The sequence below is a fragment of the Aythya marila genome (assembly GCF_965140915.1).
Source record: "Aythya marila genome assembly, chromosome: 21".
NCBI lineage: Eukaryota > Metazoa > Chordata > Aves > Anseriformes > Anatidae > Aythya > Aythya marila.
Window position 1 is genome coordinate 6392556 of NC_139062.1, and position 19578 is coordinate 6412133.

The 19578-nt window shown below is 54.7% G+C and overlaps 1 protein-coding gene across 1 annotated transcript in view; it reads left to right on the forward strand.

Moving 5' to 3' along the window:
- The window catches only part of EPHA8 (EPH receptor A8), a gene marked incomplete at its 3' end in the record, with an annotated part of 31662 nt that extends 22101 nt beyond the window's left edge, over positions 1 to 9561 (forward strand). The window contains exons 7-16 of the mRNA XM_082776812.1: positions 178 to 274; positions 1079 to 1181; positions 1647 to 1770; positions 2482 to 2667; positions 3762 to 3823; positions 4205 to 4414; positions 6027 to 6176; positions 7307 to 7497; positions 7853 to 8008; positions 9447 to 9561. Coding sequence (XP_082632938.1) covers positions 178 to 274; positions 1079 to 1181; positions 1647 to 1770; positions 2482 to 2667; positions 3762 to 3823; positions 4205 to 4414; positions 6027 to 6176; positions 7307 to 7497; positions 7853 to 8008; positions 9447 to 9561 — 1394 coding nt within the window. The remainder of the gene's footprint in view (positions 1 to 177; positions 275 to 1078; positions 1182 to 1646; positions 1771 to 2481; positions 2668 to 3761; positions 3824 to 4204; positions 4415 to 6026; positions 6177 to 7306; positions 7498 to 7852; positions 8009 to 9446) is intronic.
- Between the last annotated feature and the right edge of the window lie 10017 nt (positions 9562 to 19578).

Below are 19578 nucleotides of genomic sequence, written 5' to 3' on the forward strand. Positions count from 1 at the left end.
CTTGGTTTCCCTGTCTGTAAATGGGCCTTGTGGACTGGGAGAGACCCAAAGCTGGTGTTGGAAAGGTGACGGTGCTTTGTTATTGAGTGCAGTGACCCTGGTGGGGTAGGGGAGTCTCTGAGTTCAGCAGAGGTTTCCCCACTCCAGCTCATCTCCTTCCTACCCTATTTCTCCCAGTCTCTCTCCGGTATGACACAATGACAATCGTCTGGATCTGCCTGACCCTCATCACTGGCCTGGTCGCGTTGCTGGTGGTCCTGATCTGTAAGAAGAGGTAAGTGTGTTCTGGATGTCCGTGCAGCCTGTCACCGGATGGGACAGGAGGGATGGGAGAGCCTGGGCACAGCCTTCCTCTTCTAATTTTTGGGCAGAGCAGACATAGGTCAGGGCTCAGCCAAGAGCCTTCATTCAGAGTCATCCTGCCTCTTGTTCCATGCTTGTCAGCGTTCAAGAGGCATTTAATGCTAATATGCTTCAACTTTTGGTTAGCCCTCAAGTGGTCAGGCAGGTGGACTCAATGATCTTTGTAGGTCCTTTCCAGCTGAACTATCCCCATTCTAATTCTAATAAAGCCAGCAGGTTGAATAGCAACAACCATAGCCATACCAATAGCAAGAGCAGTAATAATGGCTATAGCATTAGCAGTAGTGTGTATATATTATATATATGTGTGTATATATGTATATAGCATTACCACTACCAGTACTAGTACCAGGGCTGACTGGATGGGCTGTTGGGTAGGTCAGAAACAGACGGATACCTTCTTGATCAGAAAAACTAAAGAGTGACTTTGTCCTGCTACATCTCAGCAAGACAGAGCCAGGCTTGTGCAGCACACACAGCACTGCCTAGAGGAGACAAAAGGGCTGAGGCTCTTGGCCCTGTTGAGCCTTGGAGAGCACCCAGCACGTCCCCTGCTCCAGGCCAAAGTGTCATCCCAGGAAGATGCAGTGATGCAGCTGGTGGAGGGCAAAACCTTAACTCCAGGCCTGGCATGCATTGCCTTCACCCTGCCTTTGGGCTGCTGGGGGGAGCAAGAGACAGGAGCATCCCTCTGAGCCCTGTGTCTCTGTGACAGGCACTGCGGGTACAGCAAGGCTTTCCAGGACTCTGATGAGGAGAAGATGCACTATCAGAATGGGCAAGGTAGGACCCTCCCTGCTCCTCCTCCTGCCCCTGGGGTGCACAGGACCTCAGTCCCCTGAATGGGCAAGGACCTGGACCATTTTCCCCAGCACTGCTGTGGTTTCCAGGGTTTTGTCCACTCCTGCTTCTGGGGATGTGTCAAAGAGAGATGACATGGGGCTCTGGTCCCAGGGGTGTACTGGTAATGGGGTTGTAGCGGGTTCATCTGAGTCAGCAGCAGGCCAGAAGAGTGGGAAATGCACCACAAACCCACGTGAGGGGTTACGAAGGAGTTGCTGGGGGTGTGACTCACATGGAGGAGATCTGGATGGCCACGTCCTGGACAGCTCCAAGGACATTGCCATGCCAAGAAGTGCCTTGGGTTTCCTTGGGGATCCCCAGTGTGTCACCCCAAGGAGTCCTGCCCCTGCCTGTCCAACGCCCAGCTCCTGGATACCCACCTCACTGTGGGGCTGTGTGGAAGAGCTTATTTCCTCTCTCCCCTTTGAAACCTGACAGTGAAATTCCCCGAGTCAAAGTTCTATGTGGACCCCCACGCATATGAGGACCCCTGCCAAGCCGTGCACGAATTCACCCGTGAAATTGAGGCTTCCCGGATCAAGATTGAGAAAGTCATTGGGTCTGGTGAGTCCCCAGCCCGGGCTGCCTCTCTGCATCCCATCTGCTTGGGCAATTTGCTGGGAGGCAGGGACATCTCCACGGCCCGCTGGGACCACAGCAGGCTGCACGGTTCTGTAACAATGCTCAATCAGGGCTTCATCTGCTCCTTATTTCCCTGAGATGAGAACCGTGAGTAGGATGCTTTAGGATGCTTTTTTTTTTTTTTAGTGCATGAAATAAACTCTCCTGCGTCAGCTTGGCGCAGGCGGGAGCTGCTCAGCCAGCGTGGCACCGATGGCTCAGCCTGACACCGGCAGATGGCTCGCCCTGTCCCGCGTGGGTGCTCAAACGCGGCCACCCTGCTCTCAAACCTCGGAGCAAGCATCTGGGGTGACAAGAGACGAGCAAAATAGCAAGCAGAGTGGTAAATTTTCAGAACAAAATGGGATTTTGCCTAGGAACAGGGGCTTGCAAGGAAGCACAGGACAGAACCAGAGCCAGAGCTTCACCAGCAGTGCCCTGGGGGCTGATGAAGGCTCACCCCGTGTGCAGGGCCAGCCAAGCTGACAAGCAATAGGAAACCTGACTGCTTGTAGCAGTAGGCATCCCTGCTGCTATTTATCTTCAAAGGCTGGAGCACGCTGCAGGCATATGGGGCTGGGCAGGGGACCTGTGGTGCTGGAGGATCTGTGCAAGGAACTGAGTACCATGCCCTCACCTTCGCTTGCCTTGCAGGGGAGTCTGGAGAGGTGTGCTACGGCCGCCTGAAACTGCCGGGGAAGAGGGAGATCTCTGTGGCCATCAAGGCTCTGAAGGCAGGCTACACGGAGAAGCAGCGACGGGACTTCCTGAGCGAGGCCAGCATCATGGCACAGTTCGACCACCCCAACGTCATCCACCTGGAGGGGGTGGTCACCAGGAGTAGGTGGCCAGCGGGGACGGGGTCCTCTGGTGGGGCACAACTGGGGGCATATCCCCCTGGGGGCACCATGGGGATGGGGGTCAGGGGCTGCTTTGGGCAGACACCATCCTTTGGCCGCTCTGGGTAATCTCTTGTCATTTATCCTGGGGTCCCCTGCAGCCCATCCCCTCCTGCTGGGAGCACTGGAGACCCCAGGGCAGCGGGGAGATTTCCCATTCCTGGGATCTCCTGGGGGAATCGAGGAAAATGTGGCTCCTCCAGCACAGTGCTGCAGGCTGGCAGGGAGCAGCCTGGGGGCTGCAGGGACTGGGAGCCCTGTGCAACCCTGTCTGTTTGCCAACCCCTTCCCAGGAGTTATATCTAAATTGTGGGTAGCTTGTTCCTGATCTGAAGTGAGGCTGAAGGTTTCAGGCTTGGGCCATGCTTCGTGCCGGGAAGCTTTCTCTCGTGATTGGCATTCCCCATTAACATCTTCAGAGGGAGACAGGCTGTCCCCGGCAGCCCTGCTGCTTTTCCTCCTTCCCCTTTGAACCCTATTAGAGAAATGAACCGCTTGTTCCTGGCTGCAGCCCAAACCTCTGGCAGCATCTCGGCGGTCCTTGGGAGGGGGCTTAACGAGATGAATCAAGACCACTCCTGTCATCTCCTGTTACAGGACAAGCTTCCCATGCAGCCCTTGCCCACCTTGCTGCGCAGAGCTCCCCGGTGCCCCAGGACAGGGTTATTGGATTAGGAGGAGTCCTGCCTATTAGCGTTTGTTTTAAAGGCTGCCTGTATTGAATAATAATTTGGATCCTTCCTTCGCAAAGGCACACGGCGATGCAGAGCGTTATGTTAATGGCATGCAAATTTCAGTGGGATAAGAAAGCTGACCTAACCACATCAATAGTGCCTGGAGGGAGGGGTAAGCATTGGGGTTTTGGCCACGTCTCCACCACCGTGCCCTTCCTGCGTGGTGCAGGGTTGAGACCACCCTACAGGACAGCAGGCAACCCACCGGCCTGAATTAACGTCGCTCCCAGCAAAGCCTGGCACCCGGCTTCTGAGAGGAAGGTGACTTGTCTATTAACTTGACCTCCCTTGTCTTCTGCAGGCAAATTGGTCATGATTGTTACTGAATACATGGAGAACGGCTCGCTAGACGCCTTTCTCAGGGTAAAGTGCTCTCTTGTATTTGTATTCATTGCACATCCCTCTGGGCTGCAAGACTGGAGATGAGGTTAGTTCTCACTCCTCAGCCCCATGACCACTGTGGCCCCTGTGTGAGAGCAGTGGGTGCTGCATTTCCCCTCTCCAGCAGCTGCTAGCCCCAGGGCACTGCAGCTGGCTCCCTGCAAAGGCAGGGTCACCTGCCCAAGCAGCACGCAGAGGTGCTGGGAGGACAGATTTTGGGCCAAGACACAGGTTTTGGAGTTAGAGGAGGTGCTACGCCAAAGATAAGAGCTACTCAGGAGCTAGTTTAATGATAGCAGTGTCAATGGGACTGCTGGGGGGAAAAAATTAAAATGAATAACCTCTGTGTTATTTCCTCTCCAGAAACATGACGGGCAGTTCACCATCATCCAGCTGGTGGGCATGTTGCGTGGCATCGGAGCAGGCATGAGGTACCTGTCTGACCTGGGCTACGTGCACCGGGACCTGGCTGCCCGCAACATCCTGGTGAACAGCAACCTGGTCTGCAAGGTGTCTGACTTCGGCCTCTCACGCATCCTCGAGGATGACCCTGATGCTGCATATACCACCACGGTGCGTGGCTCTTGGTGTTAAAACTCTTTTTTTTTTGAGCTTTATAAGTGGTGATTGCCCCAGGCCAGTGAGGGTGTAAAAGTTAGACACCCAAGTCAAGGTAGGCAGTGCAGGAATGGAGATAGTCACCTCACCACTGATTCCTGGACATGAACCCAAAGTGTTTCTGACCTTCAAAGCATTATATGAGAACACTGTCCTTCATAAAGAGACATCCCGCAGCTGAAGTATGCAGTGAACAAAGAGAAGCAGGGTAGGAGAGCAGGGAGGTTATCAAAACTCCCCAGCCAGCAGCTCCCATTAGCATTCAAGGACCACTCCACAGGGATGCTGCCATGTCCCTGCTGGAGTCCATCCCTAGACTATAGTTCCATAAACTCCTTCAACCACAGGTCAGTCGCTGTGATAGTCTTCAGTAGCATGGTCACACTCTCCAGGTGACACTGCCTCATTCAGGGGTGTGGAGAGGACAGGAGTGAAAATTCTTGAGCTCTTTGACTTGCAAGTACTTGGCTTTGCAGCCTAGTTGATTTTTTTTTAATGTAGGACACGTTTGTCTGCGAACCTATTTTAAGATTCTCTGGCCAACCTGACAGCACTGGAGCTTGATGTGCTCCTCTAGTGGAGGTCATAGGAGGGGAAATGAAATTCATTGAGGGAATGTGTTCTTTTTGCTTTTCTCTGGACATGAAATAAATTATCGTTCTCCCGAGGCAGTCCTTTGGCAGATAGACTTCCCTGATGTGGGTCAGTTTGGAGAGGCAGCTGAGGAGTCCGAGCATCACTTTTCAGAAAGACCAGGACTAGAGAGGCAGGAAGAGCTTCAGGTTGGTTTGGACTGGCTCATGGCAATGCAAAGCATGGCCTAACATGGTTGCAGGTCTGAGAAGTGGGTGCACAGTGACTCAGCCTGGAGAACATTCCTTCAGGACAACCTTCATTTCAGGATTCAGCCTGGTGGAAAGGCAAGAAGGGGCCCAAGGCAGTCTCTCACATTAAAAAGGAATTTCAGGAAATGGTGTGGCAGGGACTGTACTGGACCAGGAGGGTGACCTGAGTGACCAGAGCATACGTATTGACCTACCAGCTGACCCTTTCCAATCCTGCCCAGTTTCTAGAGATGCTGTCTTAATGTATCCAGCGTGAATGTAAGCAGAGAGGTCAGTAGAGTATGGAGCTGCCACTGTGCATGGCGCAAGCAGAGGCTTTGAGGCATCCAGGCACGGTGAAACCCACCAGAGCTGGTAGCTCCTACCTGGTGCTTAGCCCAGTTAAAAATGAACAGAAGCAAGGGATCTGCCCATGTTTTCCAGGCAGAGGCGCACCCCAGCGAAATGAAAGCTTCGTGCTGGTGCTCCAAAAGGTGGAAACAACCCAATAGGTTGGGGGCAAAAAGGGAACAGTGCACAGCCAGCCCTGGAGCATCACGATGTGCAGTCCTCTGCCTGTAATGAGAGCTGGCATTGCCAGGAGCCATCTGACACAGAAGCACAGTGTGGTGTCTGCCCTGGCCCTGATGCTGAACCCTGCCCCAAAGCAGCCAGGCCGAGCACTCCGCTGTTCCTTCCTATGGGAGCTGTCGAAATAACATGTTCCTTGCTTGCCGTTGCAGGGGGGCAAGATCCCCATCCGCTGGACGGCTCCAGAGGCCATCGCCTACCGCAAGTTCTCCTCGGCCAGCGACGTCTGGAGCTACGGCATCGTCATGTGGGAGGTGCTGGCCTACGGCGAACGCCCCTACTGGAACATGACCAACCGGGACGTGAGTGGACGTGAGGCCTGCCTCGCCTCCTGCCCCGTCCTGAGACAGCCTAGCAGGGGTGCCAGGGAAAAGGGACCCACAGAGCAGCCCCTGCCTCTCCTCACACCCCCTCTGGGCTGTGCACAACGTGCCTGTCCCCTTAGTGGGGGCACCGGTGTGTTGCCTGGTGTTGCCCCTCGTTTTGCTGCACGGTGGCTCCTGGCTGTGTCTGGTTGGGCACGGTGGGTCTCCCACTGCTGTCTGCTGCTCTGTGCAAGCCTTTCTGTGAGCTGGGGAGCTTCAGTGTACATTGTGCCACCTTACCCATTGCCTGCCAGGGGTCAGGGCTTCCTTAGGATCGCTGACACCCCACTGCATTGACCTGCTGGTTCCTCCCACACCCGCTGCCCACATGTGGCTTCCACGAGCCCCAGACTTGTAGCACCCAGCAGTTAGCTTTGGGCTCAGCAGTGCTGTTAGGGGCCACTCTCATATCAAGAACAGCATAAAAACTAAAGTAAAAGGTTGGTTATTGCCTGGCTAAAATCTGGGTGCAAAATTTCCAAAAGGAGGCAGAGAATGAAAGCTTTTGGCTCTGCAGAACCATAGGACTCCTTATTTTGCCTACGGGTGCCATAGATCTGCCTGCTTTCTCCCTCCTCTTGAGTCCTGGGGATCCCCCCTCTCTGTGCTGTTTTTCCTGTGATAGAAAGTGGCTTTGGTGACAGATGGTGGCTGCAGTGACTTGCACAACCTTGTCTGCACAGGTCCTTTGAGCGGGGCTTCTCCCAGCTTTGCTGAGCAGTGGCAAGCCCCGGTTGTAGAATAACTGAATGTGAATGAAGCCCTCATGTCTTATCTGCTGGAGGCAAGCTGCAATATTTTAGGCCTGTTGGACCACTTAATAGATCTGCTCCCAGAGCAGTGATTTCTTGTACGTGTGTGGTATCTCAGCTTTCTGCAGAGTCCGCACGCAGCTCACCAGCAATAAAAATTGTCATTTAGCATGAATCTTGTGTACACCTCCCTGCTCCCCCTTCTGATGGCCTTAACAGCTTATGCACCGGGGATCTCCCCTGTGCATAGCAGTTCAGGGTGCTCGGAGCCGGGCAGGAGAGCAGCTCTGCTTCAGCACCGTGGCTTCCTTCCAGGTAATTAATTCGGTGGAGGAAGGCTACCGCCTGCCCGCCCCGATGGGCTGCCCCACGGCCCTGCACCAGCTCATGCTGGACTGCTGGCAGAAGGAGCGCAGTGAGCGGCCCCGCTTCTCCCAGATCGTCGGCGTCCTGGACAAGCTCATCCGAAACCCTGACAGCCTCAAGTGCACGGCCACGGTGAACCGGTAAGGGCTCGCCGTGAAGAGCAGGGGTAGACCCCATCAAGCCACAGCTGGCAGCAAGCAGAGCAGGTTGCCATGAAAAAGGGATGTTTTGGTCCAGTTCTAGCAGCAGTGGCTTGCCCTGTGACCACTGGTTGTGGTGGGCGGTGGTAAACATCCTGCATTTTGCTGCCTTGTACCCAACAAAGCATCCCAAAAATGGGCATGAGCCAAGTACGGGCAGCGCTGCCCACGTAGCAGTGTGCCCACCTTCACAGCGAGGGCTCTCTGGGTCCTCCCCTCTCTGAGGTGGACCATCTAAGACCACCACCTCCATCATAGCTCCAGGGCTAATTCATCACTTCTGTCCCGCTCTCAGGTTCACCCAAACGCCCTTCGACAGGGGTCTCCTCGACTTCTCCGGCTGCCTGACAGTCGAGGACTGGCTGGACTCCATCCGGCTGGGGCACTACCGGGACAACTTTGCCATGGCAGGGTACTCCTCCCTGGGCATGGTGATGAGAATGAACATCGAGTGAGTACCAAAGAGCAAACAGCACCGATGGGGCTGCCCCACGCTGTCCCACTAGCCCCAGGCAGTGATTGTCCTGTCTTGCATTCCTTGACCTAGATGGTTCATCCTAGAGGGGGATGCCAGAGATACATCGTTCAGGAAGCAGGGTTGGGTCTGTACCAGGTTAATGTTGAGCCCTGGGATGATGTCCATGGCAGCAGTGACTTTGAGCAGAGATGTGGGAGTTGTTCGGAGAGGGTGTGAGAACCTAGCTACCTCTGGTGCTCCATGGCAGCTCTCTGATGGAGCTCCACTGTTGTCACAGGGTGGTTCCAAAGAGTGTTCATCAACATGGTGATAGGCATTTTATATATATAAATATAAATATAAATTAACAACAATACTCTACTCATAGGGTGTGGGATTCCAGGGAAATGTCAGGAGCTCAGACCCCTGTGCACTGGGTTGGCTGCCAGCTCGTTGCAGCAGGGCAGGGAGGCCCCAGGGCCTCAGTGTGGCTGGAAGGCCATAGCATCAGCCTGGATGCTTTGGAAATCTTCTTCCTAGTAAATACAGTCCTCCCCCTGCCTCTTTCTTGCCACCTTTCTCACTCACAGCAGGGAGAAATGTAAAAGCAGAGAGCTACAGGAGTGCTTCCAGCATCACCATGTGCTGGGGCGCTGGGCCCAGGGCTGCTGTCTGTGTGGAACAGGAGTGCAAGAGAGGCAGGAATTGCCCCCTAGAGATAAAGGCTGGGTGAAGGGGTGTTGCCACAAGTGGTACCAGAAGAGATGGCAAATATATCCTGGGCTTACGTTCACCATCCTCTGGTGTTAGCTCTTGTACCAGGGCTGGAAAAAATCTCTTCTACCTCTGAGGAGAGTTGCTCCTTGCCAAAAGCAGTAGCTGCCGTGACTCAGAAAGGATGTGACAGTGAAAGCGTTGGTCGAGCTGGGATGGGTAAAGCAGGAGGAGGTGAAAGGGAAGATGGAGAGATGCAGGCAGAGGGCTGTCATGTGCATTGATCGGGGGCTGTACCTGGGGCCTTTGCTGTGGCACTGAACGGATACAGATCCTTGTTTCTCTCACACACTTTTGAGTGCAGGAGGCTCATCATCTGCCTGTCTTTCTGACTGGATTATCTGAGGGCATCTCACTAAAACTGCATCCAATTTCAGAGCATCGATCTTGTCACCTACTAGCCTGTCAGGAGCGGTGTCCCTTGCTCCTGCTCTCCCCTCGCCTGTCACAGCAGCCCTGTCAGGAGGCTGTGCCAGGGGGAATGACAACCTCTCTTTCCCTGGGGAGCATGTCACGGCCCCTCGGGCAGCCTGGTGCTGAGAGGCAAATGGAGAAGAGCCAGGGGAAGGGTCCTGGGCTGGTCCAGGGGGTGTGCATGCAGGGAGGAGCTGTATTTCTGCGGGCATGAGGATTGTCTGACAATGTCCTTATTCTCCAGGGACATTCGGAGTCTGGGCATCACCATGATGGGCCACCAGAAGAAGATCCTGAGCAGTATCCAGGCCATGCGGTCCCAGCTGCTGAACACAAATGGCCCCAGGAGGCATCTCTGATCACCGGCTTCGCAGACCCACATCGGACATTCCTTAACACTTACCCTGACCTGGGGGCAGCAGGGTGGTGAGCAGGAAAAAGGGGCACCAGACCAGGATCTGGAACTCCTCCAGCATCTCTGATTTGAGCTTCAGTGGAAATACGGCTTTCCAGTTACCTCGACAATCCTGCTGCCTCCTTCCCCCATCTGAAGCGGGGAGCAGACTTCCAAGCAGGCTAGAGACAGGTCCTTCCTCTCTCCATCCTCTACTGTGTCCCTGTGGGGCTGGGGGTCCCCACACAGCTGTGCTGGACGGGTGGCAACCCCTTCACACAGCGGGATGGCCCCAGCAGCACCTGCAGATGGAGGGGTAGCACTCATAACAGCAATACCAGGACCAGCAGGACTGGGCTTGTCACAGGCCCCAGCCCCTGTGGATCTGACATGTGGGGAGTTCGGTGGAGCCCTGAGCTGAGGAAGGCCCCACAGACTGCCACGTGGCCCTGATCCTTGCAGTTGACTTTGTGTTCCACCTCCACTAAGCCCAAGAGGGCAGGGGATGGGGTACAAGCTGACAGTGCTAGGAACTGCTGGCAGGCTCTGTGCAGAGGATCCTTTCCCCCTTTCCCCACACGGGGAGAGAAGCAGCCAGGGTCTGCTCTCTGGAGCCTCAGGAAATCTCAGGTCCCACAGGAGACTCTCTGCCTCGTGAGCACACCAGCACTGCTCTTCTCTGGATAACAGCACAAGCATCCCGGGGCAGCCCAGGCATGCTTTCTAGGGCCACAAGCTCAGGTTTCTCTGCCATCTACTCCGGCCTCCCCCAGAGCTGCACCAGCAGAGTGGGAGAGTTTGTTCCCATCTCACCTGGTTGGGGGCCAGAGGGATTTCTGCCAAACTTTCTTCTTATATCACCCTAGAGAAACCCATGCTACCTGCCTATACCTGGGGCTGCCAAGTCGTCTGCAGAGTGGGGGTCCCAAGCAATATTTCCAGCTGCAGCCACACAGCCCTGTGGCTGGAGAAAGGGGCTCTGCTCAGCCGTGTCAGGCAGGGCTGGCAGGATTTCCAGCACTGCCCGGCTGGTAAGCCAGGTGACAGGGAGGTTGGCCTTTCCTCCTCGTCTCTACTCTGTCCCCTGCAGGAGCATCTCTTTTGGTAAGCTTCCCTGGTATGCAGCAACAGCCTCCAAAGACACATGGAGCTGGTCTGAGAGCTGAGGTGGATGCAGTGATGCAGATGTGCCAGGGAGGGTGAGCGGGCTTGGGGGCTGGAAGGCTTTCCCGAGTGTAAATATGATTTTCTATGGGTTGGGGACTGTTTTACTGAAATCTGATGTTATGTACACAAATGTTTCTCAAAGCACAGAAGCCCCAGAAGTGGGGCTGAACTCACTGCAAAAAAAAAAAAAAAAAAACAACAACAACAAAAACTCTGCTGGGAACACGGCTCGGGTGGGGGGGTGGGGGTGCTGGAGAAGGAGAAGTGCTGGAGGGGGTCCTCGCTGCCTGCTGGGGACCCACCACAGCATCCTGTCCTGAGCACTTGCACAGAAAATCCAGCACCACCCCAGTGCAGGTACGGGCAGGATCTGGCCCAGGGTCTGCTTCTCCCAGCACTGTTTGGGCACCAGGCGGGTGGGGGGCGGGTTAAAGCCATTTCCCAGTTGCAATAATCCGGGCTAAACTGGCCTTTCCGGGGCTGGCTTAGCTTTCTATCCTGGGCACTTATGTCCTGATGGCTTCTCTGGCTGTGGCGGGCACTTTACTTCTTCCTATGGAAGCTCTTTGTAACGGGGGACAGATGCAATGTGTTGTTGAATTCGTATTGCGCTCCGCATCCTGCACTCAGACCCGCCATGCACCCGCCCTGCAGTCAGAGTGACCACAGCGTTCCTCCCGAGCCCTGCAGCACAGGGCAGTGTGCACCTCCTCCTGGACAATAAAATTCCTTCTTCCCACGGGCCATCTCCTCGCCTGTTATTGCCCCTGTGCTGCAGAAAACTGCCTTGCCACTCACGGAGAGTACAGGGGCCTCGAAGGATGCTTCACAGGCACAGAAGGGCGAGCACTCGGATGCGCAGCCAGCCACCTCCTTCCCTGCAAGAGAAATCCTCCCATGTGTGAAGGATACATCCCTAGGGAACAGGAATGTCTAGGCTTAGCCTCTCCTGGTAATTTAGGAATTGTATAAAAAAGCAAAACAAAACAAAACAAAACAAAACCAGCAGAATTTCAACCCTTCTCTCCTAAAGTCTGAGCTGAAGGGATGGAGGTGCCCATCCCCAGTGCAGCCCCTGCCGTGGGGTTAGGCCAGCCTGGTGCCAGCTGCCCCCGTGCCATCCTGCTGTCCTTTCACCTGCAGCCCCTGCCAGCCCCATCCAGCACCTCCTTCCCCCCAGGCCCTCCTTTCTGGCCTCCCATCGCCCTCCCCAGTGTCCCCTGTCCTGATGCATCGGCTCCAGGCTGGAGAAGCTGCTGCTGTGCAGCATCCCCAGCTGAGGGCTGAGCTTGCAAGCCCTGCCATCTGCTCTCAGGTCTTGGTGTCTGCCTGTCTTGTCACTGTGTCAGGACTTTCTACCACCCACATCAAGACTGCAGGATGCCTGCTGCTCCTTATGTCCCTTAACTTCTGCCCTGGACCCTCCTCCTTTCCCCATCACCTCATAAAACCACTCATCAGCGTGATATCCCACCTTTTGAGTTTGCTGGAGCCTTTATCCGCCCCTCAAGGAAATATGGTTGGGAGGGGTCTCTGCAGCTCACCTCACGCAGCTCCCCCACACTCATGCCAATGCACACACCTATATGGGTTCCTCTCCCCACCACGCAGAGCCGGGGACAGCCACGGTGCTGCACCTTGCTCCTGGCTCATTGCAACTTGGCATTCACATCATGCAAAGCCACTTGTGGAGAGGGCTTGGGGAACCTGCTCTGGGAAAGGAGCTGATCCAGAGGCCAACCCTTCCCTCTGAGGACAGGAGACGGAAACCCTGGCTTGGACTTGGCAGCAAATAACCCCCCTCACGTCCCACAGCAGCTATCAGGACTTTCACACCTTTTTAGATGTCTCCAGAGGGACTTTTATTCCAACTTGCACACTTGAGAACTGCTCTTGGCTCCTTTGGGAGCCCACTTGCACCCTTGGGAACCTGGTAAAGCAGTTTCCTTTTCTAGTCACACCCCATATTACTCCAAGCTACCGACAAGCCACCTCTGAAGCTTTTAATTCACAGCTGACTGTGCCGGGTTTGGCTGTGTCAGTAACAAGTGAGGCTCTGCGAGCTCCGTGTGCCTGGAGGTGGCAGCCTGGGCTTGCAGAGCACCCGTGGAGCCCTGCACGAAGCCGCCCGTCTCAGCGCCGCACCCACGCCTGCTTTGTGCCAGCTTTGTGCAGGTTTGCAGGGGTCAGATCCACTCCGTGGATGGTGTTAACAGATGGCGAACTCGGCTTTGTGTTTCCTAATACGATTCCTGTCTGATCACATACCAGCTCAGTCTGCCAGGGAAGGCTGTATTCCCAAACCACTTTCTCTCTCTGCTTTTAGCACAGCCATTTAGCATCGTGTCCAAGCAAATTACTCAGGACAACATGAAGCAAGATAGAAATACCCTCTGTGGATGCCATTTTAACCCTCAGAAGGGTCACAGGTTAAGCTCTACATTGACTTTGAAGTGTGTCTTCGGTCACATCTGGGTTGGAAAGCACCGTGGAGGAGTGGGACAGCAGCACAGGGATCTGGGACTGGCCCCAGCACCATGTACCTGGACTGGGATGTTTTTTTTGTTTGTTTGTTTGTTTTCTGTGCAGAATGTGAACAGGATCCTCAGTTCTGCACTCTTGGCAGTTTAAGGGTCTCATAGCCAACAAGCCAGGCACTATTACACCTGCCTTGCTGAGCAGGCTGTCAGTATCAACCAGGTTCAGGAAAACAAGAGTCTTTCAAGTTTCCTGGTTGAAATCCCCTGGCAATCATGTCTTGGGAAATCCCAGGACAGAGTTACTGCATCTCTGGCTTATGCAGTCCTTCCAGCAGGGAATTGCAGACCACTTGCAGGTAGGTGCCAGAAAGATTTCTGCATACAAAGCTGGAAACACTTCCTTTACACAAGCTGCTGTTTATTCCTGAAATTAAAATAAATAAACAAATAAATCACTGAGTTTAAAAAGTTGCACACCACATAGGAAATTTGTGAAGAGGGTAAAGGCCTTGAAACTTGTTGATTCTGACAATCAGCCACAGCACATTGTAGATTCTCATTTTACTGACACTGAAAATGAATTTTTCCCCAGCATTCACTGATGTCTTCCTCAGCCAAGAGCCTTCCACTCCTATAGATTTGTTACTCCCTGCTTTACCACCTTCCCCCAACAAATTGTCCAGAAAAGTGGCCCTTGAAGGGGCAGACAGTGGGATGGAGGGTGTGGGTGGGGTGGCACCCAGTGACTAAATGGGAAGCAATCCTGTAAATTCACTGCTTGCAGCACCAAGGAGAGGGTTTGCAGCTGAGCAGTGGTAGAGGCCTGGGAGCAGTCGGCAGCTAGCGAGTGAGTCCTAGTGCTGGGCTCTAAATCTGTTATCAAAAGATGAGGTTCCTCAGTGCAATTCCTTTTTTTCTCTCACATTCAGAGCTGCCAGTGAAGGGTCAGCAGCACTTACAAAATTTTCAACTCTCGCAGGTTTTGAATTTACATGTTTTTTCTTTTTTTTTTTCTTTTTTGTGTCTGAGATGGAAGAAGATTATGAATAAAAGATTAAAATTTGAGGTCTCCCAATCATTTAAGAGCAATGCAATGAGTGTTTATTATGGGAATGATCACGAGCCAAAAAACTGCTGCATGCATATCAAAAATTAGCAGCCAGCTTTGAACAGGGCCCAAGTAAAAGGCCCCCCAGCTGTGAACGGCAAGGACGTGCCACATCCCTGGAGAGGTCTGAAGGGAAGGTGGTGCTATGGGACAACCCATGGCAGGTGCCAGCCAGTCTGTCTGTGATGGAGACAGCCCCACCACGAGCGTGGTGCTGGGCAGAACAACCCTCAGGTCCCTTCTGCCCGCCCGTGAAATGTCCAGGCGCTGAAATGTCTTGAGGCAGAGCAACCTCATCAATAAAAGCTCAGCATCAATTGCTGAAGTGTTACGGCTCAGCTTGCTGAGACATTTCCAGCCTTTCATCTTCTTTTACTTGGTCATGAGCTTCTCAGGACCAGCCAGGGCCCTGCAGTGCATGTGCCTGGCCCCATCCTGCGGCTCCTTCCCCCTCCTGGAGCCGCTGTGGGTTTCAGCCTGACCCGCCAGAGGACAGCAAGCACGGAGCAGTTTCCATAAGCCTGTTTCTGCAGGCTTTATGGAAATAGATGACAGCTGGAGAAGGAGCGTGTGATGTAGCAGTGCCCCCACAGACAAGATGGCGGCAGCCCCAGCTTGCACATACACATGTCCAGAAGGAGGCACGAAGGAGGGATCTGTGACAGCTCCCTGTACAAAAAGCTTTCCTCCAGGCTCACAACGAGCCCTGAGACACCATCCTGAATGAATGTGCTGGGTTTCAGCTCCCTGCTCACGTGCTGGGACAGTGCCAGGGGGGACAGCTACAGTGGGACGATGCTCTTTGAATTTCCCTGCACACACATCCCGGGGAGCCAGGAGGGCGCTGATTTGGGGAGCCTGCATTTTGTTTCCTCTGCAGAGCAGCTGTCAGAGATGCCCAGATGCAGGCAGATGGGATGGATGGATGGATGGATGGACGTGGCTGGGCTGAGCGATGCTCATGGCATCACGGGGAGAGCTCCCTGTGCTTTGACAAGTCCTCTGGCGTCGGTGCTGACAGCCACAGCCGCTGACTCTGCCCTCGCAAAGCAGCGCCTTCACCTTGATCCTCTCCCAGGACTGCTGCCATCACTGACAAAATCTCTTTCTCAGCTTTTATGCTCTCTTGTGTCCTCACTTTAGCAGGAAAGCCCCTGACACTGTCCCTCTGGCAAGGGGACTTGGTCCTGCCCCTGGGGAGAGCCCTCCTGCTGCCCACCTTGCTCTCCTTAAGCATCACGCTGCTGATCCTGCTCTGTCCCAGGGCTTTGGTGCAACCTGGTAAAAACCTGGTGCTGGGTGCTCTGCAGTGTCCTGCAGCCTCTTGTTCTTATACCATTTGCCAGGCCTACCACCATATCTATATTCAGGTTTACTTTTCAAGCCTTGCTAAAATCCAAGTGCCTTGCACAAACCGAAGTGTGAAATTTGAGAGTGCCTGGTGGAAACCACAGCACCACAGACTGCTCGAGGCACATGGGGCTGGCACCTGGGACTGGCTTGCAAGGGTCAGGATTACAGCTGGGGTGGTATTTCCTAGATTTTTAAAGATGTTTAGCACCCCTTCAAGGCATTTATGATGACTGCCCAAGGCTCTTACTTCTCCCAGGTGGCTGGTGTAGGTGCTGGCATCTGAAGCATATGACAAGATCCAGGCAGAAGTGCCATGGGTCTGCAGATGCTCTGCAGGGAATTGCAAGCATTTTGGCTTGTTTGTCCCAAATCCTTTTCCCTGTTGTGATTTCAGCATCTTCCCATGCAGTGTGAGCCTGCAGACTCGGGGGGCAGGACAAGTCCAACACTGCTTCGTTCCCAGGAGGTGGGGTCTGGCCTCGGGGAGCCCCTTGCTGCAGCAGGTTACATTTGGGGGGGCTGCTCCGTGGGTGCAGGTCCCTCCTTGTGCACAGGTCCCATCCTGTGCCCAGCTGCCCGCTCAGATGTCCTGGCCCTGGCAGGAGGGTGAGGAGTGCCACAGCCTCGTGGCAATCCCTGATCATCCCCAGCCTTGTCAGCCGCTGTTCCCAGTTCTTCATTTACTCTTTCTCCACTGGGACATTGTTTCTGCACAATTTGGTTATCCCTACCTGGGGGAAACTGTCAGCTTTCCTGGTCAGTGCTAAGCCCACGGATTAGCTTTATTCCTGCCTCCACTGCCTCCTGGGGCAGGAGACCCCACAACAGCTGGGTCTTTGGCATCCCTTACAAAGACAAAGCCCTTGAAGAGCCACTTCTGGGGGCAAGGAGCAGCCACCCTGAAGCCAGGCATCAGGAAAAGCCTCCAGCAGGCACGGAGGATCCTGAGCAGAGCCCCGTGCAGCTCGCTGATCTGCTGACCCCCAGAAGCCAGAACTTGAGAGCAGGTGAGTGCTGACTTCATCTTCCCTGGGATCCTGCAGACTCCTTGGAAAGACCCAGCCAAGCTCTCTGTGCCAGCCCATCCTGGATGCAGCCCTCGGTTTCTCCCCTCCGTGCTCTTCGGGTTCCCACCCTTGCTGGGCAGGGCTCCCCCACCTTTTGCACTGGGCTTTATCTCGCCGAAGTGGAACAAAGCATGAAATATGAATGAGCCGCTGTGGCCTGTCGCGTGCTGTTGGGCTGTACCCTGATTCGATTAGCGCTGATGTTTCTTTCATGAGCGAGAGGCTTTCTCCTCCGCGGAGCTCTTTGCTGCAAACGCCGAGCTCAGTCACGGAAGCAGACGGCTGATTAACCACCCGCTGCCTGCCGCGGCTCCTGCCTGCTGCTCCTGCCTGCCTGCTGGCCATCCGCTCCCTCCCTCCTGTCCCCGTCCCCGTCCCTGCCCGCTGCCATCCCCTGCCACCTCCTGCTGCTCTGGAGCAAGCCCCACTCCCTGCAGCCTGCTCTCGCTGCTGCTGCCAGCATCTGGCTTTCTTCCTCTTCCTAGCCCGGTGTTTGCTCTCTGATGCCAAAGGTGTTTTCGTGACGTGGTGGTGTGATGGGGCTGGACGTGGAGCAGCAGCGTGAAGGGAAAGGGTGATGGGACCCTGCCTGGTGCAGGGGTTACGGGACAGGGCGCACGGCCAGGCACCTCCTGCATCAATGACACAGCATCTGCTCCCGCTCTGGGTACACAGGGTCAGCTCCCAAATCCTGATCCGGCTGATAAATGTTCTCTCTTTAGCACGATCTTGATGATTTTCCTAATGACCAGGCCTGCGAAATAAGCCTGGCTCCTGAGAATTCAGCTGGGCTATTTCAGGCAGCTAATTGTACCTAGCAAGGACATTCCTACTGTTCACATTTTTTCAGTTATCTGGGACGATGCGAGTGCTAACGGGCTTCCCCTGAGCTGCTCTGTGGGGCAGGGAGAAGGGGACACAGCAGAGACCACGGTGTCTCTGTCTCTCTCTGTCCCTGTGCTGTAAGGTAACCTTGAAGCTGGCGTGTACCATCGGATATAAAACTTTGTGCATAACAACGTCCCTCGGCTTCCTTTGTGCAAGAACCATTCCTCCCTGGCTCCATCCACACGGATAGATGAGCACGTGGCTGACGCTTGGCAGGAGCTTGGTTGCCTCTTTCCCACAGGAACAGTTGCAGGAGGCATCAAAGGCACCAACATTTTGCACAATTAAATGCTTGAGTACCTGGAAAAAGCCTGGCCGAGCTCATGGCTGAAAACTTTGCCTCTGCCTTTTGCATCCCTGAACCGTATCCATGCTGTTAATTAAGTGTATGCAGTACAGGTGGGGGCTAAACAATATCCTCCTGTGAAGACTTTCAGCACTCAGTTGTCCAAGGACAACCTGATTTTGACTTTGCAGTCAGCCGTGCTTGGAGCTGGGGGCTGCACTGTCAGCCCCTGGAGAGCTCTTCCAAACTTCGGCTGAGCCTAGCTCCGTGACAGCACTGGCTGCTCAGACACAAGGGGCTGTGCTTTCACATCCTTCCCCTGCAGGAACAATCCTCTCTGCTGTTGCTTTGCCTGACCTTCCTTACGTGTTGATTTCGATCACAGCCCATGCACCAACTGCACTGCTCCCTGCCAGAGCCTCGCTGACCTGCTGGAGGTGCGGTGCAGCTGGCTGCATCGGTATCCCAGGTGCAATTAACTCCAGAGCTAATTTCTCTGTCTGCCCACGTGCGGTGTGACTCAGGCACTGTTAATTGGGTGGGCTGCATTAGCCGTGCCTCCCCTGCTCTGCCCAGTGCAGCGGGTGCTGCTTCCAGACCCTTTCTGCAGCTCTGCCCTCGCCTCCAGCGGCGAGCAGCGATCCCACGGCCCCGGGGAGCGCTCGACACGCGAATCCTCTCGCGCAGACAGCGCTTTACACGCTATTGCTGGCACAACACAGCAAGCAGCCAGGGGTTTCTCTGACACACACGCTCCTCCCCGCAGCGCCACGGGCCCATCCTTGCTCCCACCATCACGCCAAAGCCAGCAGCTGCTGCTGTGGCAGCGTGAGTAATCCTCGCCCTGCCTCTGCTTCCTTTGCTCTGCTGTCCTCCCCGTTCTGCTCCTTGCTGCCCCAGGACACCGTGCATCCCCTCTGAGGAAGGGGATGGCTCTTCCAGTGCGCTCTCCGCTGGACTGGAGTCACTGGTGGGCGATGCTGGGCCAGCTGAACGTTCACCCATGCCATAGCAAGCAAATAACCCCCACCCCACCCACATGGTACAGTTAATTGATTTTTTTTCCAGTTGGATTTATTGTTCTTGGATTTTCTGGTTGATCTTCATGGTCCAGTCTTCTCCCAGTTCCAGTTGCCAGTAGCTGTGTGCCTGCCCTGGGAGGTCCCCGGCAGTGAGGGTGGCCTCTGACCACGAGCCGAGGTCCCTCCGGGTGACTCAGTTCCAGCTTCGCCTCCTCAGGGCCCTCCTCAGCCCTGCTGTGTCTCACTCCTTGGTGAGCTGGAGGCCATGTGTGCAGGACTTTCCCACTGTGTCACCAGATGTCACTTTGCTCCTGCGTCTGGGTGCCTGGAAGCATCCCAGGGGCTTCTTCCTGCCTAAGGGGGGCTCAGACCCTACGTCAATCAAGGGATGGTGACACCCCCAGGGGTTTCTAAATCCTGTGCCATTTCTCCAGATCATGCACTCTAGTTTAGGGCCATTTAAATGTACAGAAGGCTCTACGTGTTTGCACAGAGGTTTGGACAGCTCTGTACATGGAGGAGGATGATGAAGGATGTCTGGGCTGCTGCTGATGATATACAGCTACCCAGATTTATGCTGCCAGCTTGTCGGAGCCATGGGACTCTGAAAG